This window comes from Ctenopharyngodon idella, chromosome 13 (assembly GCF_019924925.1).
Source record: "Ctenopharyngodon idella isolate HZGC_01 chromosome 13, HZGC01, whole genome shotgun sequence".
Taxonomy (NCBI): domain Eukaryota; kingdom Metazoa; phylum Chordata; class Actinopteri; order Cypriniformes; family Xenocyprididae; genus Ctenopharyngodon; species Ctenopharyngodon idella.
Window position 1 is genome coordinate 32,641,811 of NC_067232.1, and position 17,621 is coordinate 32,659,431.

Below are 17,621 nucleotides of genomic sequence, written 5' to 3' on the forward strand. Positions count from 1 at the left end.
AAACAAATATCGTGGTTGCTGCGGTTTTTGCAGTCCTCTGCGGTTGGCTTGTCAATAGCGCGGTATTACGATATTGCGGTTATCGCGACAGCCCTAATCTGTCTCCTGTTGAAGAGACTCTCAGAGCGGCTCTGGAAATAAAGTTAATGTGTTCATGTCCTCATATAGTGATATGGCAGACACTGAAAACACCACGAGCGTCACGCGTACTTCCGTGTGTGTGGGCGATCTAAACAAGCTGTGCTCCAAATTTGAGGTTGATATCTCAAAATATGAGCTTTCAGTAAGAATTTGTTTAGGCGAAGTACCAGATGTTTCCACTAGATTAAATTTGTTTCACATTCATTTCCAATGCAGTCGTTTTTGACCACGAACAGTACAAGTGTGACTTTTTTTTTTCAGAACCATTTAACCTTTTCGAATCATGTCCATGATTTTTTTGTGTGTGTTCACATAGCAAGTGCCAAAACCGTTACCAAGTTTCGTACCATTGCAGTGAAATAAAAAAACAAAACAAAAAAAAACCGTAAAATTTTCCTGTTAATAATGGCCAAAGAGCACCAGAGGAATAATCACATTTGGCGTGCAAAATATCTACAGCGGCTTTCAACGAGAATGATGGTAACTTTCATTGCCACAGCAGAACAAAGGCAGTTTGTCATGGTGGGTATTAGAAGTTGCTCAAAATCTCTGCTGCATCTTTGTGTGTCTCCAGGTGTGTATCGAGACGTACATATCGAGTTGTCATCAACGCAGTATCAACACAGCGGTCAGGGCCACTCTCAGCCAGATCCTTGGAGACCTCACCCTACAACTACGCCATAGACAAGAAAACACAGTGAGTCACAGCCGTTTACAGAGATTATCAGTCACATGTCTATAACCTCTTATTACACAGCCCTCTGAAATATGCTTGTGTGATTGGTCAGTGGTGGAACTCTGTAGTCAAATATTTTGGTAACGCTTTACAATAAGGTCTCATTTGTTAACATTAGTTAATGCATTGACTGACATATATATATATATATATTTATATACAGTGCTCAGTGTAAAAGAGTACACCCACTTTGAAAGTAACATTTTAAACAAAATCTCAATGAACACAAAAACAATTTCCAAAATGTTGACAAGACTAAGTTTAATATAACATCTGTTTAACTTATAACATGAAAGTAAGGTTAATAATATAACTTACAGAACAAAATTTTCAGTTTTACTCAAATTAGGGTGATGCAAAAATGAGTACATCCACTGAAAGTCTCTGGAGCAAAGCTACATTTTAGACTACAAATGTCTAATTTAACAATAATTCAACCACAGGTGAGTCTAATTATTCATTACACAGGTGTCCAGCAGACAGTTGACTATAAAAGGGTGTTAAAACCCCTTCACATTTCATGCTGTCAGCAATGGCACCACATGGAAGAGAAGAGACCTGAGAAAGAAAATAATTTCTTTACAGCAGAAAGGTGAAGGCTACAAGAAGATCAGCAAAGCTTTACTTATCAGTCAGAATACTGTAGCAAAAGTGGTACAAAAATTTAAAAAAGATGGAACTGCAACCATCTCACAGAGACGTCCAGGTCATCCACAGAAGTTAACACCTCGACAGGAGCGTCTTCTGATGAGAAGGGTTGAAGAAAATCGGCATGCAAGTTCACTGCAGTTATCTAAAGAAGTAGAAAGCCAAACTGGGGTGACTATTTCCCGTGACACAATACGGCGTACACTGCAGAGGAATGGCATGCATGGGTGCCGTCCACGAAAGAAGCCTCTCCTAAAGCCCAGTCACAAAAAAAGCCCTCCTAGAGTTTGCCAGGGCCCGTGCTGACAAAGATGAAGACTACTGGGACTCTATACTCTGGAGTGATGAGACCAAGATAAATGTTTTTGGAACTGATGGCTTCAAAACTGTATGGCGTCACAAAGGTGAGGAATACAAAGAAAACTGCATGGTGCCTACAGTGAAACATGGTGGTGGCAGTGTCCTTATGTGGGGCTGCATGAGTGCTGCTGCTGTCGGGGAGCTGCATTTCATTGATGGCATCATGAATTCACAGATGTACTGCTCTATACTGAAAGAGAAGATGCTACCATCACTCCGTGCCCTTGGTCGTCGTGCACTTTTCCAACATGACAATGATCCTAAACACATTTCTGAAGAAGAACAGGGTGAAAGTGATTCGGTGGCTCCTGATCTGAACCCAATCGAACACCTATGGGGAATTCTGAAGAGACAAGTTGAGCATCACTCTCCATCCAGCATCCAGTCTCTAAAAGAGCTCATTCTTGAAGAATGGAAAAAGATAGATGTTGGAAATTTTCGCCAACTTGTTCATTTCATGCCTAGAAGACTTGGTGCTGTCATTAAAAATCATGGAGGCCATACAAAGTACTAGATGTAGTAGTTTTTGGTGTGGGGTGTACTCATTTTTGCATCACCCTAATTTGAGTAAAACTGAAAAATGTGTAATCTAAGTTATATTATTAACTTTACTTTCGTGTTATAAGTTAAACAGATGTTATATTAAACTTAGTCTAGTCAACATTTTGGAAATTGTTTTTGTGTTCATTGAGATATTGTTTAAAATGTTACTTTTCAAAGGGGGTGTACTCATTTACGCTGAGCATTTTATATATGTATCATGTGCTCTTTTTCTAATATAGTAATTTCAACTCAAACCAAGATTTATTTTTTGTTAAGTAGGCGTGTAATAAGCTGGATATTGTACAGTACAGCATTTTGTGCACAAGTTCTCTTGTGATGTACACTCTAATTTTTTATTTTAAGACTTCTCAATCATTTCTAGAATGTTAAGCATGATTTGCTGTTATGAAAATGTCATTGTTATGAGTCTGGTTTGATTCTTACAGGGTGTTGACGGCGAGGAACGCTGCATACCTGTGCACCAGCGCAAAGGTACACACAAAGCACACAAAGACGAGGTTTTCATCATGGCTTATCCATTGAACTATCCGTTTTATAATTTTCATTTTACTGATAAACCACAACCATTTTCATAGTTCAGTATATTGCATTTACTAATGATAACAGCTGCCAGTAAAACCATCACAGCTCTGTTCTGGAATCTACATACAAAGTTTCTACTTTTTCTGAGAGGATCCTTTTTTACAAGTCATAGTCCTTATGAGTGTGTTGCTAAGATAATAACACAGTAATCTAAGAAGCATAAAAATACATCACAGTCACAAATATAGTCAATTTTAAATTTAAAGATTTTCTTGTTAAAATCCTTTTCAGTATGTAATGAATTACATATATAAGCAACATTTCTTTAGTCTCATTCACCATCTTCTATGTAATATTATAATTATTATTATGTTAGTCATTTATTTATTTATTTTAACTGAGACTTGTTATAAATGGTGTTTTCCATCTCTGTGAGGGATACATGCAATGCTGTCTTGAACTGAGCCGAATTAAAGGTGCAGTAAGCAATTTCTGAGAAATTCTGTTGATATTTAAAATCACCAAAACAAACACGCCCCTACCCCAAACGATCACACCCCTATCTTCATAGCCCCGCCCCAAATCCACAAACGCACTTTGCGACACAGGAACCTCCCCCATCATGAGTGGACACACCCCTTACTGCTGATTGGCTACTAATGTGTTTTGGTGCTCGGTTCAATCCACTTTCATCAGTGTTTCTCAGAAATTACTTACTGCACCTTTAAGGTATCTTAGAAGGAAGCATACTTATGTTGTTGGGAGTGTGCTGAAATACAAAGACAAAATGCAGTAACTACACATTTTATCATGACTTGAATTTGGAGTCTTTTAGGCTATTCTGTCCTATGAAAGATGGGTTTGGTTTTAAAACATAGATGCCTTAAATTGCTGTTTAGATAACAGCTCATTAGGTACAGATCTAGAATGTTTTACGCACATAGTCAGATCTATAATTAATATTCACAAAGTTTTTTTTTTTTTTTTTTTTTTTAAATGGCAGAAAGGAAGGGAGCATGTGATTGGTTGAGGGGTTTATGTTCACCAGTTGTATTATTTGTTTGCTTACAGTTTTTATATGCAAATTATTAGTTAGTTATGTAAATGTTTATGTATGTTTTCAGATGTCTCTCCTACTACTGATGCGCTGTATGAAGATGTTGTTCGGGTGCTCACTGTTTTCTGTGACAAACTGGAGTCTGTCTCAAAGTAAGCTTTACATGTCATCAACTTATTGTAGTCATTATTAGTAGACTAGTATTAGTATTACTATTATTAGTGGTGTTTGCTTAGATGAACATCACTTTTGCTATAGCTCCTACTGAGCAAAATCTTAATGCTCATGTATCGCTCAAAGTATTAAACTTCTGGCAAAAGGCATGAATGATGCCTCGAATCATGTGTCTAGTTGAGCGGAGGAGTGCTAATACTTTTCTAATTTGTTTTAAGATTATTGCCTGATGAACAATAAAATGGCATTAAAATCCCATTGACTTGCATTGAAGGAGGAACACAAGCCATATCTTGGGACCAGGGGCCGGTTGCATAAACCGCTAAGATTAGTAAAAATATAATATAGTCAAGACTCAAATCTGTCATACTCTGTGTCAGAATATGCCTACTTCCTTACTATATAGAGTATATATGAACAGTACGTGAATTGAGTAGTATGTCTAAATTTGAGTATTCATAAAACGAAAAGTCAACAGATGTAGTACACCCGGATTTAATTTAATTACATACATTCGGACTATATAGAATGTACTTTTTTAATGGTTTGTTCCTCATCAAGTGTTGTAGGACTGTACATGATTTTGTAACTGGCTAGTGTTTTATCAATGTGATGAGAGAAATGTGTGTTTTTTTTCTTTAGTGAAAACCAGCTGCTGCAGCTGTTGTACCTGGAGTGTATTCTGTCTATGCTGAGCAGCTGTCCTCCCACAATGCACCTACATCGTAATTTCACTGACCTCATCTGGTGAGACTTGATTAAATCAATGTGTATGTTTTGAACTTAGACTGTAAGTGAGAAAACCAGGCAAAACATTAATTACATTTTCAGTTATTTGTACATTATGTAAATATTAAAGTTGGCAAGAAATGGAAGTTGCGATAGTCTTTCTTCCATATAGTGACTTACATACAAGTGAAACAGCTTCTGGAATGAGAAAAAAAAATGTAGGGCGGGACTTGATTATGTCCATGGGGAATTGATTGGATTGTTGTGGTTTGCTATTGGTGGATCTCATGTGAGTGACAGATTGCCCCGCCCTCGTCATTGGTCTTACAAAGTGATTATTATGATTCTGAGAGTAACATGGTGCAATTATACATCATCAGTGTGTACTGTCTATACACAGGAAGCAGCTGTGTCCAACTCTGGTGGTGATTATGGGAAACCCAGCGAGTGATAAAACCATCACCTCTGCCCATGGTGGGCAATCTCAGGACTCAGATGGGGCACCAGGGACGGCGGTCTTGGATCAAGGCCGGGGTTCTGGCTGCTCATCGAGTGCTCCTGGCATGATTGGGCCAGTAGTTCGCACCATCTGCTATGTGGCAGCAGAGTTAGTCCGTCTGGTGGGCTGTATCGAGTCCATGAAGCCTGTTTTGCAGTCCCTGTACCACCGTATTCTGCTCTACCCACCACCCCAGCACAGAGTGGAGGCCATTAAGATTATGAAGGAGGTGAGATCTTCACAAATAAGACTGTGACACACTAAACTTATATCAAAAAACTAGCTTCACGGTCACCAGCGTCTGGGCCAAAAGTTGCACTTGAACACACCACAAATACTGCATTCGGCTGGCAACTACGTTCTGCACCTGTGTGAGAGGAAAAAACTGTCTATATACCAGCAGGTGGCAGTAGTCTATAGTCGTAATTCAAAAAGGAAAACAGAATTAGGTCTGCGGATATACAAACCGTATACAAAGCTGTGCTTGCTTACCATTTTGAATATGAATCATGCTGATCAGTTGGTCTTCACTTTCTTCATTCCAGACGGACATGTTGTTATAAAAATATTTGCATATTGAGATGCTCAGTAAGATGAAGATGTAAAATTGGAAGAGCCTTCTGTGTTTGCCCTCTTGACTTTGCTCGCTTTCATTACTTTCATTTTTCTTCTTGTGCACTGGTTTGCTGAGCTAAGCCAATCAGAGTGATCTGTCTCACCAACTGCCCAACAGTGGTTCAACATGCTGAATCAGACAAGTTACATTGTCGGTAGTGTATGTAACTGAACAATGTTTACTCTTTCTCAGTGTTACCTGGACTGAGAAATTCCTGTTTATTTGTCAGCAAAAGTCCACTGAATGATGCAAAATGCGTCATTCTGCAGACTTTTGACAGCAGATTGTACTTCCGCATGTTTGTATCCCCACCCACGAACAGTCAGATCGACAGAGGATTATTAACAAAACAGTCATTGTAAGTGTAGGTTTATCACTGAAAATTGCCTCGTACTATGTCTACTCTTTAAACAGCATTATGGTAAAAATGGAACACTATGCCAACAGCTTTCTTACCTGTACGTGACGACGTTTTGCTTCAGGGGGTTGGACAGGAGGGAAGATTCTGATTTGTGTGCAGGAAGCGGGAGAAAGAAATGTCTCATGGGCTTGGGCTCCCACAAAATATAATTATCTAATAATGACAGCATGCAGATGTCTGCAACTGGAGAGCTGAAGTGTTGTGTGTGTGGAAATTGGGGAAAAAATAGCCTATAGACACTGGAATGAGACAGAATCTAACCGGACCAGGACTGAAAAATATATGTAGACCTCTTCATTCAGGCTTTTGCGGGCAGGAATGGGACAAAACATGAAAGTTTCGGGCAGAAACTGGGATAAAATATAACATATTTTTGGTGGGAGTGGGTGGAAGCGGTACATAATCCTGCGGAGACCTCTAGATAAAACAATGTGTCCATATTCATTCAGGTTTAAATGTTGACTACAAACACAGAGGTTTTTCACATTTTCCGTAGCATGTTTTTTTCATATTTACAATTATTTGCAGCCTTTAGATGCTGCCTAAAACACGCTGGATCCTTCACTGGAAACTGAAAATAACTCACTCCAACTAAATGTTTAGTCTTTGAATTCTTGCAACCAAGAACAATACAAGTCGACATTGTGACTAAAAGTTTGCTAAGAAGTATTTCCTCCTAAAGCAAGGGGGTATTTGACTCTGGTCAAGCCTATCCGTAGCAGACTAGGACTAAGATTTTTCCACCAGAGAAGTATACCCAAATATGATGACTCTCTAAGAACCCCAGAAATGTGAAAGGCATTACAAAAGCATCTCATTTTATGCCACAGACATTTGAATGTATCTTTACTGCCCCCTTGAGTACTGAGGTTTTCTGTCCTAATAAGCATGCTGTTGTTCCTCTCGCCACCTCCAGATTGTGGGAAGCCCCCAGCGCTTGTTTGACCTGGCTGGTCCATGCGTCATTGAGCATGAGACAAGAAAGAGGTCTTTCTCAAAAAGGAAGTCACATCTTGATCTTCTCAAACTGTAAGATATTTTGTTTCTAATTCAATGACAACCAGACATTTTAAGGCATATTCACACTGCACCGACAGACGCCGACCAAAGTCATCAATCACCAGATTACAGTACGTCACTTCTCAAACCCGACAAACACGAAACGCCAACAGACGAAAACCATGTCGATGCAGTGTAATTGGCCTTAAAAGTGTATCTTAAGTCAATTCACCTTTATTTCTGTAGTGCTTTATACAATACAGATTGTTTCAAAGCAGCTTCACATTAATAAACGGAAATATCAGAATCAATGATGCAAACTTCATCAAATATGAGACATATTCAAATTCTGCTGTATAGAAGCTCTAAAAAGACATAGTGTTATTATTTTACTCAAATTAATTAATCAATTATGAAATTGATGTTAGCAGCTCTACAGATGACAGTAGTGATGTTATTCAGCTTGAGTCATTTAAATTTTGATTCATTTCAGTGTTGATGCAAAATTTGTTCCTTAAGTACTTTTTACCAGTGAATGTCACCGTCTTTCCTATTTTCTCAGGGTAATGGATGGTATAACCGAAGCATGCATGAAGGGTGGGATTGAGGCCTGCTACTCCTCCGTCTCCTGCGCTTGTGCCCTATTGGGTGCTTTAGATGAGCTCAGTCAAGGGCGTGGCCTGCTACAAGACCAGTTTCGCATGCTGCTGCGGCGATTGGATGAGCTTAAGGAAGGGGCGGAATCAATGCGTGAGTCTGTAGAACTCAACGAAGCTGACTTCCGCTGGCAGCGGCGCGTGCTTTCGTCTGAGAACGCCGCCTGGGAGACCAGCATCACTGAACGCAGCCCTGACATCAGCATCAGTGTCACCACTGACACTGGCCAGACCACTTTAGAGGGGGACGTGGGTCAGACCACTCTGGAAGGGGAAATGGGCCACACCACTCCAGAGGACAGTGGGGAGGAACCGCGTCTACCATCGCCTTCTTCCTGCCGGGCCGCGGTGGGAACTCGCCCGGACCTGCCAGAATGTGTGCGAGAAAGTGGCGCCCCAGAAGCCCCGTCCAGTACGGCCCCTCCTGATGTAGTGCAGCGCAGCCACGGCCTGGCCTATCCTGACATCACCAACTTCCTCTCTGTGGAGTCTCGCACACGCTCACATGGCTCACGCTACAGCGAAAGTAACTTCAGTGCGGACGAGCAGGAGATGTCGCGCACAGAGTTCGATTCTTGTGACCAGTACTCGATGGCTGCAGAAAAGGACTCGGGACGCTCCGACGTGTCCGACATGGGGTCTGATAACTGCTCTCTGGCTGACGAGGAGCAGACGCCACGGGACTGTCCTGGGCACCGAACGCTACGGACAGCTGCTCTGTCCCTAAAACTGCTGAAGAACCAGGAAGCGGATCAACAGAGCGCCCGGCTCTTTGTGCAGTCTCTAGCTGCTCTGCTGCCACGCCTGCTGGGACTGCACAGCACCACGGATGTAGACGTGACACTGCAGAACTTCTCTTCCACCTTCTGTTCGGGTCTGCAAGCGGGTAACATGCCGAATGTTGTATACAATAATGAACTGATAGTCTGTTTATAGACTGCTGACCTATACCACATTTTATAGACCAGGGGTGTCCCATCCTGCTCCTGGAGGGCCACTATCCTGTAGAGTTTAGGTGTGTTGACTTCGGCTGTGGCTGGATTTAACCAATCAGCGAGTTCAACATGAGCCAATACTATTTAAACACCAATACATTTTTTTATCAGGTTAATTTTGATAAAAAGGACACAATATAACATTAAGATTACATGAAAAGAGTTTTTACTGTTATAAAAACACGGATTTGTGAGCATTAGCAGAACTGAAGGTTTCAGAATAAACATGAAACACACATGATCAGTGAATCCGGCCTATCTTGAAACAGCAGCTGTCGTCATCAGAGCTCGTGCAGCCACACTGGAGACTCAGCCGACTGATCTCAAATCGATCATAGTGACATGGCGTCTGCACCGTCTCAAGTCGGACAAAAACAGATTCTAACCGGCATGCACTGCTTCATGCCAAACGCCGATCGATCTGTGCAGCACCGCATGAAGTCGAACACACTTTTTAAGGAATTCTGAAGTTGGGAAACTGTTTAGTGCATTCCCCCCTTAAAGGGATAGTTCTCCCAAAAATGAAAATTCTGTCATCTTTTTTTTCATTGTTGTTCCAACCCCATAAGTCTTTCGTTAGATAAGATATAATTTCGAGGTATAATTTAGGCCATTACTCACATAAACATTGATCAACACACATACATAAAGCTCATCAAATCTGGTAAACAGAAGCTCAAACATGCTTGTTTGACTCACAAGAACCAATGAGGTTTGTACATTGTACCTTGTTCACATGTATTGAACACTGAAACCAAATACTATTATTGTTGTTGTCCACATGCATCAGATCAGACTAATAGGCCATGTTTACACCTGGTATTAAGATGCATTTTCGTTGATCGGATCACAAGTGGACAATGCTGAATACAGGTCTCTTCGGCCACTTTTGACCAATTCCAGAGGTAGTCGAAAACACATTTGTTCGAACAACCAAAAAAGACCGTCTACTCTCCGCCTACTGACCTAATGTGTAATTATGGGAAGCGCACTAGCCAGATGGGATTTAAACTTTGTCGGCTGAAGACCCAAGTTAGATGAAAAATGCACCAAGCACAATGTTCTCTCACCATTCCTGATTTCTAACACACATTCACACCGTCTGGCTGGTCTTGTGGCTGTCAGAGCAGAAACGAAAGCTGCTGCTCTCCATATGTCTTTCTGTTCATATGTAAATAGCACAAGCTTATTTTGTCCATTAGGTCAAAAGATATATATATATAAAAAAAAAAAAAAAACATACATTTACCACCCATAGACCCTCCCCTCAGAATCAGACAGAAGTGGTTGAAAGTAGACAAAAGTTGAAAGTAAGATTAAAATACCAGGTGTAAATGGGTATGTGTCTCTGTTGTCTACTTGTGAGTCGATCAGCCAAAATGTATCTTAATACCAGGTGTAAGCAGGTCCTTAGAGACACTTTAAGTTTACTGTAAAGGTGTTTGTATAAGTGCATTTGCAAGTAATATGATGTTATTGTGTGGTCTTATAGGTGGGGTTCATTCTCCAGGTTTTGAGGGCAGTGAAAACCTGAGTTGTCAGGCTCTGATGAATGCAGATGGATTGTACCTGGTTTCCTATTATGCTTTACTGTTGAACCTCAAACTATGCTGCTGTGACTACTACCACAGAAAACCCACGTGTGCTCTGGTGTCTTTGGTATTCATGCAAACCTGCATTAATTTACCATAAATTTGAAATATCTGAGGCATCTCTGAATTAACAGAAGCCCAGCCCCCACAGTCTGATGGTGATGTTGAATGAGCTGTGTCTGTGTGTGCAGAAGGAGTTTGTGCGTCAGATCCAGAGCAGTGGGGTTCTGGTGGTTCTGTCTCAGGCCTGGATCGAGGAGCTCTACAACCAGGTGTTGGAGAGAAACCTGCTGGGAGAGGCGGGATACTGGGGCTCGGCAGAGGAGCAGTCCTTACCTCTCATCACCATGCTCACTGGTAATACTCCTTTGTGTGTTATGAACTGTAGAGGTCTCAGATGAGCAATTATTGGTACAAATCTATGGTGTGAAGGATTAAATGTATAACACATATTTGTATATTGTGAATTGTCAGACATTGATGGACTGGGCAGCAGCGCTATTGGTGGTCAGCTGATCAGAAAGGCCTCAACACAGTCGCCCTTTACCTGTGACAAGAATGGCAGTGACAACTTGGTGGCAGGTACAGTGTGAGAAACTGCTTAAATGCATATCCACTTGCACAAACACATTTGTAAAGAGGTTACAGAGGTTTCTTTTCTTTGTCAGCTCTCAAAACAAATGCACTGATTTGACATTTGATATGATAAACTATAAAAACTATTTTAAACAACTTTTTTGCATAATTAAGACCCTGATATACTGAAGGCAAAGTTTTTTTATCACCGTGGACTAATGCTAGTTCGAAGGTGTTTACGAGCCAGAGTAAACCTTTCTGGAATGTTCACTTTGGCAAACTGTTTTGAACTCCCAAAACAAACTTCGCTTTGGCCTGATTTTGTTTAAAATTACATAATACCAGTTCGTTCTTCGATTTGGCTTATAGAATATCGCAGCCTTTATTATTTATGCAGTTCATATCAATGGAGGGACTACCTGAAACTCATTATCATATTTAAAGTTCAGTCTAGAGATTACACGTTTTGCAGCATGCTCAGATAGGAACGGTCTCATTTTCTTGACAGAGACTGTCTGACCAGGTGACCTTTGCAATGTAGTCAGTTAAGTTCATCTGGTTGTCAAACACAAGTACCTGGCTCACATAGTTAGCATTATCTGTGACCAACGTAGCTGAACAGTGATGTTGTGTCGAATTACTGAACTGGCTGGGAAGACAAGAAGTTCTGTATTTGCTAGGTTGAAGAGGGTATTCTTTCATACAGGCCCAGATGTCTATCAGGCAAACCGAAATCCATGCTAACACTGTGGGATTTTCTCTCTGAAATGACAAGAAAGCTGCATATTGTTAGCATAGCAGTGGTTGGAAAAATGTGCCTAGTGATGTTGTGTATTTCAAAAAGAAGAGGGGGCCAAGCACCGAACCCTGAGGTACTCAAGAAGTTAGTTGAAGTTAGTGACTTAGACACTAAGATAATTTAATAAAATATAGGTAAATATTGCTGTTTATTTATATGCTTTGTTATATTGGTGCATATGAATAAAAATGTTTTTTTTTTTCCTACTGTATTGCATTAAGCATTCTAAATTTACTGTACTTGTCTGTGAAAAATCACCTTTTAAAGCATAGCTGAACAGTGATGTTGTGTCGAATTACTGAACTGGCTGGGAAGACAAGAAGTTCTGTATTTGCTAGGTTGGAGGGGGTATTCTTTCATACAGGCCGAGATGTCTATCAGGCAAACTGAAATCCATGCTAACACTGTGGGATCTTCTCTCTGAAATGACAAGAAGAGCTGCATATTGTCAGCATAGCAGTGGTAGGAAAATCCATGTGCTTAGTGATGTTGTGTGTTTCAAAAAGAAGAGGGGGCCAAGCACCGAACCCTGAGGTACTCCAGAAGCTAGTTGATGTGACTTAGACACTAAGATACACTGAAAGATCTAGTTGTGAGTACTTAAACCAGAGGGAAAACTAGTGGATCTGGTGATATATTATGTATAATTCTACAGAAAAGTCCAGCAGAATGAGTACGCGTAATCTTCAGTGACGGATAGCAAGGTAGTCTGCCCTTGTAGCCTGACTTATATAGGATGTTGCTCTCTCTCATATGAAGAGGACAGATGGGAATGTCTTGAACAGATTGTGAGAATCTAAATCCATTGGGAAATTGTGTCAAATCACAAGCTTTGACAGCACAAGGTCAAGCTGTCATTCTCTTATCATGGCCTTGTTTCTGACAGGTGTGGTATTTGCCCGCTTTATCCTGACCGGCTGCTGGAAAAATCTGATCGACACTCTGTCCATGCCGCTCACAGGGCGCATGGCTGGAAGCTCTAGGGGTCTCGCCTTTATTCTAGGAGCAGAGGGAGTTAAAGAGCAAACCCAGAGGGAGAGAGACACCATCTGCCTCAGCCTGGATGGTCTACGCAAGGCTGCGGCACTCAGCTGTGCTCTGGGTAACATCACAAATCCTTCATTTTCATTTCAGTTCAGTTATAGTGTTCCCATTATAGGACAATAATGAAAATGGTGTGTCTGCTGGGCCTTAATTCTCTGTCATTTAGGTGTGGCAGCCAACTGTGCCTCAGCACTTGCCCAGATGGCAGCAGCATCATGTGTTCAGGAAGAGAAAGAGGAGAAAGAATTGGGGGAGACTGGAGATGCCATTGCTCAAGGTACTCACACACATTTAACATGATCATACTGTATTCAGAGTCATGTGAAGGAATGCACTGATAACATACTTGTATTTAGTCCATTACTGTGTTTGTGCTCTGTTTGATACCGTGCAGCATATGTACAACTTTTGTTGCATAAATAGCTGGCATAAACTGGCAGCAGAAAAAAATTCATTGCCAGTATGAGCGCTAACAGAAGCATCGATGGGTAAATGCCATATTTGGATATATGGTGCCTTGGTGATTATTATTAGTGAGTTATTAATAGCAGAATTAACAGTTCATTCAAATATTTAACTTACTAACCTCAGATCACTAGTTCAAACCCTACTGCACTTATGTTTATTCACCTTAGATGATTTTGCATGTGTCTGTGTTGTAGTTAAGCAGCGTGTTGAACAGAAACTAGAACAGATGGGCCGCTGTCAGGGCGTGAGGCTTCACACGGCCCATGTGCTCTGCATGGATGCTATACTCAATGTGGGGCTGGAAATGGGCAGCCATAACCATGATTGTTGGCCTCACGTGTTCAGGTAAAACACTCACAGATCAATTCTTTGGGAACCAGGATCTGATCTTACTGTCAAATCTTTAGTGAAGTAATAAAATTGTTTTTATGCCTGTCACTAACTAGATGAAAATAATTAATCATAATTACTTATTATATAGACAAATATTGCTGTTTATTTATATGCATTGTTATATTGGTGCATATGAATGAATTGTTTTTCTACTGTATTTTACTTGCATTAAGCATTCTAAATTTACTGTACTTGTTTGTTATTGAAAAAAGGCATTTCAGAGCAAATGCATAAATATAGAGTTATGTATTAAAATAATGAAGGATGAGAATGATTGAGCTATAACTGGAAACTGGAAAAGTTTGTTTTAATATTCCTCAGAGTGATTGAGTATGTCAGTTCACTGGAACACACACACTTCAGTGACGGCGGCTCCCAGCCTCCGATCGCCATCACGCAGGCGCAGCAGGCCGTGGCAGTGGACCTGGAGCTGGAGTTGAGCGGAGAGGCCAGTCCAGAGCTGGAACTGGGCCTTAGCCATCCAGTTATCCAGCCGCTTTCCATTCAGGAACTCTTGAGGGAAAGCAGTCGTGGTAAAGGACTGGATCTGCGGGGAGGCAGTCTGCTCACGGGCACCAGTGCGGCCAAAGCCGTCTGCACTCTCTCCACACAAGCTGACAGGTACCAAGCAAAGATTGTTTATTTCTCCCCACCTTCATTTTTCATTTTGTTTTTAAGTTAAATGGAATGTTTTATCAACAACATGGGATAATGTTGATATACTTTGTGTAATCAGACTTTGTGTTCACCCAAAAGTAATAATCAATGACTATTTTACATGAATAACTCAAACGAAGTGCAACATGTGGCTCTGTTCATGGTTTTCCAGTTAAAAAAACTCCAAATATCTTTCAAACATTTGATTTCTATCTGGAGTTATGTTGAAAATGGCCAGTAGGGGGACCAGTAAGGTCATATTTTGGTAGGAATTTTTAATGTCTTTTCCATAGAGCTCTCTGTGTTAGGGCAAGTAAATGTAGCGTCTGTTTTAAAGCACCCCATTTATGCTATTTTTAAAAGTTCCTAATTTTGTTTATAAGGTCTCCTACAATAGGTTTACATTCATCCAAGGTCAAGAACACTTTAATATTCTTATAATAATCATTGCAGCATTAGCTCTTTTCTCACAGTGTCTGAAATGGTTCAATCAAGGATTCGGTCTCTCTAAACTCCTTTCTGAGAGCCGACTCTGCTCTGATTGTTCAGATGGCCCAGTCTGTGGTGATTGGTCTACCATTTACAGTGCATGTTGGAAACCAAATGGCCTTTACCATATCTGAATTTCAGCTTCAGATCTTCATCAACACTGGTACACACAGTGCAACACGACAACTACAGTGTTTGAGGGTCAAAGTAGACTGTTCGTGGGCAACCAATGAAAACCATAGGCTGAAATTATGCAAATTTATTACAAACCTTTGTAGGTTCAGCAGGAAGTGAGACTGGAATTACTGACAACTTGTTTCAGGCAGTTCAGAATCACTTCTTTCTTTTAGGAGATAAAAACTCCATTTATCTGCACTTTGATCTTTGAAACTTTGCAGACCTTTTACATTCACAATGCATTCATGGGAATCAAAACCATGACATTGGCATTGAGCTACGGGAAAATTAAGACATGATCTTAAAAGGCACAGCAAGTTCAACACTTTGCAGAGCTTGTAACTTCCTTTTTATATGTTGTAGAAATTACATTGTGAAGGCTACAATTGAATAAGTTGCATAAAGCCTTTAAAAGAAGGATTAAAGGGGTCTTTGATTATGATTTCACTTTTTTAACTTTAGTTAGTGTGTAATGTTGCTGTTTGAACATACAGGGACTACAACGAGCTTCTTCCCGGGTTGGTGACATCACTAACCCTAAAATTTACATAAACCCCACCCCCGAGAACACACAACAAAGGGGGTGAGGCCATGTTGGGCTGCTTTAGAGAAGAGGAAGAGTTGTTGTAGTAGAGTGTTGCTGTCATTTTACGCCGGACTGCTTCACAAACGAGGGTCAATTCAACACTGGATTTGCACTAAAGATTAACATGACGGCACATGCTAGTCGATGAGTTGAATCAACTCCACAGCAACTACATAAATTTATCCACTAACCGTTCAGAAACGTCCAGTTTCATTCTAAAAGTTGTAACTTCTTCCTGAGTCTCTCCATCAGTGTCGACTCCGGTTTGAACAATGTAAGGCTGAACACCGTTACTGACAATCCTCATTTTGGCTGCATGAGATTCTCCAGCTTTGTTGTTGTTGAGCAACAGAAGCGTGAGCTGTTAAAGCTCCGCCCTCTTCTGGAAAGGGGGCCAGGAGCAGCAGCTCATTTGCATTTAAAGGGACACACACAAAAACGGTGTGTTTCTGCTCACACCCAAATAGGGGCAAATTTGACAAGCTATAATAAATGATCTGTGAGGTATTTTGAGCTGAAACTTCACAGACACATTCTGGGGACACCAGAGACTTATATTACATCTTGTAAAAGGGCTTTATAGGTCCCCTTTAAGAAATATACTGTAGGATGTTCAGTATCTCATACTGAGGAAAACCCATTAAATTGCAAAGTCTATTTGTTTACCACTTCCTAGTGATCAGTTAAGCTTTGTTAAATAAGTGATTTGACTCTGTGCTGGACAATAAGACGGCCACTGACAGATATTTCTAGAATGAACAGCCCAGTGGATCCACTTCAGAAACCAAGCAAGTTTTAGTTTCTTATCAAATTTATATAAACTGTAAAATTAGTTTGACACAGATGTGAACATTTTCTACAAAATGGAAACTCACAATTACAATTATTGTAATATGATCTATGCAGCATGTATATAGTGAATTTTACCATGGCTGTAACAATGTATTGAGTGATCAGTATCCAAGACTAGAACTCTTCATTTCGCAGTGGTGTTATATGCCACGTTGTATATGTCTGTTTATTTTTGCATGTTTAACATGTAATTGTTGTGTATGTCCTGCAGGTTGTTTGAGGATGCCGTCAGTAAACTCAACCTAGTGGGTCTTGTGGGATTCCTGCATCAGCTCAGAAAAGCCTCACAGTCGCAACTCTTTGATTCGGTCACAGAAACCGGAGACTATTCCTTAGCCATGCCAGGTACCCAAAAAATATTGAATACACAGAAATACCTTAATTTAGCCTAAATTTGCAATGCTGTTACATGCAACTCTGTGCTGCCATTTTTTGTTTTATCAATATCATTTATTTTTATGTTTTTTTTTTTTGTTGTTTTTTTATGTTTATTGCTATAAAATCATGAAGTCAGAAAAAATCAGGGTTTTCAGAACAGTATTCAGACAAGTTCTAGATTTTGGTCATGCACCTTAGACTTTTTTAGGAGTTTTAATTAAAACCCCTTTTTTCCTTCACCTCATTGTGTTTTCATTAAAGGGGAGGCAAAGTCAACCCAGGACAAGCGCAGCGCCCTCCACCTCTTCCGGCTGGGAGAGGCCATGCTTCGCATTGTGAAGAACAAGAGTAGACCACTGCTGCACATGATGAGAGCCTGGAGTGTGGTGGCGCCCCACCTGGTGGAGGTATGAAACTAAACAAAAAAAACTTGTGTGGCTAATACATCCTTAAATTTGTGATGAAACAGAAGTGGCATCAGATACTTTTTTCC

At 40.5% G+C, this 17,621-nt stretch overlaps 1 protein-coding gene across 2 annotated transcripts in view; it reads left to right on the forward strand.

Annotated features, from left to right (window-relative positions):
- Positions 1-17,621, forward strand: part of arfgef3 (ARFGEF family member 3) — a 58,487-nt gene that overhangs the window by 16,306 nt on the left and 24,560 nt on the right. For both annotated transcript variants that reach the window (XM_051916177.1, XM_051916176.1), the window contains 16 exons: positions 716-838; positions 2,875-2,920; positions 4,096-4,180; positions 4,845-4,949; positions 5,332-5,659; positions 7,384-7,496; positions 8,029-9,008; positions 10,610-10,776; positions 10,901-11,066; positions 11,184-11,291; positions 12,971-13,186; positions 13,295-13,405; positions 13,791-13,941; positions 14,311-14,610; positions 16,962-17,095; positions 17,390-17,535. In XM_051916177.1, coding sequence (XP_051772137.1) covers positions 716-838; positions 2,875-2,920; positions 4,096-4,180; positions 4,845-4,949; positions 5,332-5,659; positions 7,384-7,496; positions 8,029-9,008; positions 10,610-10,776; positions 10,901-11,066; positions 11,184-11,291; positions 12,971-13,186; positions 13,295-13,405; positions 13,791-13,941; positions 14,311-14,610; positions 16,962-17,095; positions 17,390-17,535 — 3,279 coding nt within the window. The remainder of the gene's footprint in view (positions 1-715; positions 839-2,874; positions 2,921-4,095; positions 4,181-4,844; positions 4,950-5,331; positions 5,660-7,383; positions 7,497-8,028; positions 9,009-10,609; positions 10,777-10,900; positions 11,067-11,183; positions 11,292-12,970; positions 13,187-13,294; positions 13,406-13,790; positions 13,942-14,310; positions 14,611-16,961; positions 17,096-17,389; positions 17,536-17,621) is intronic.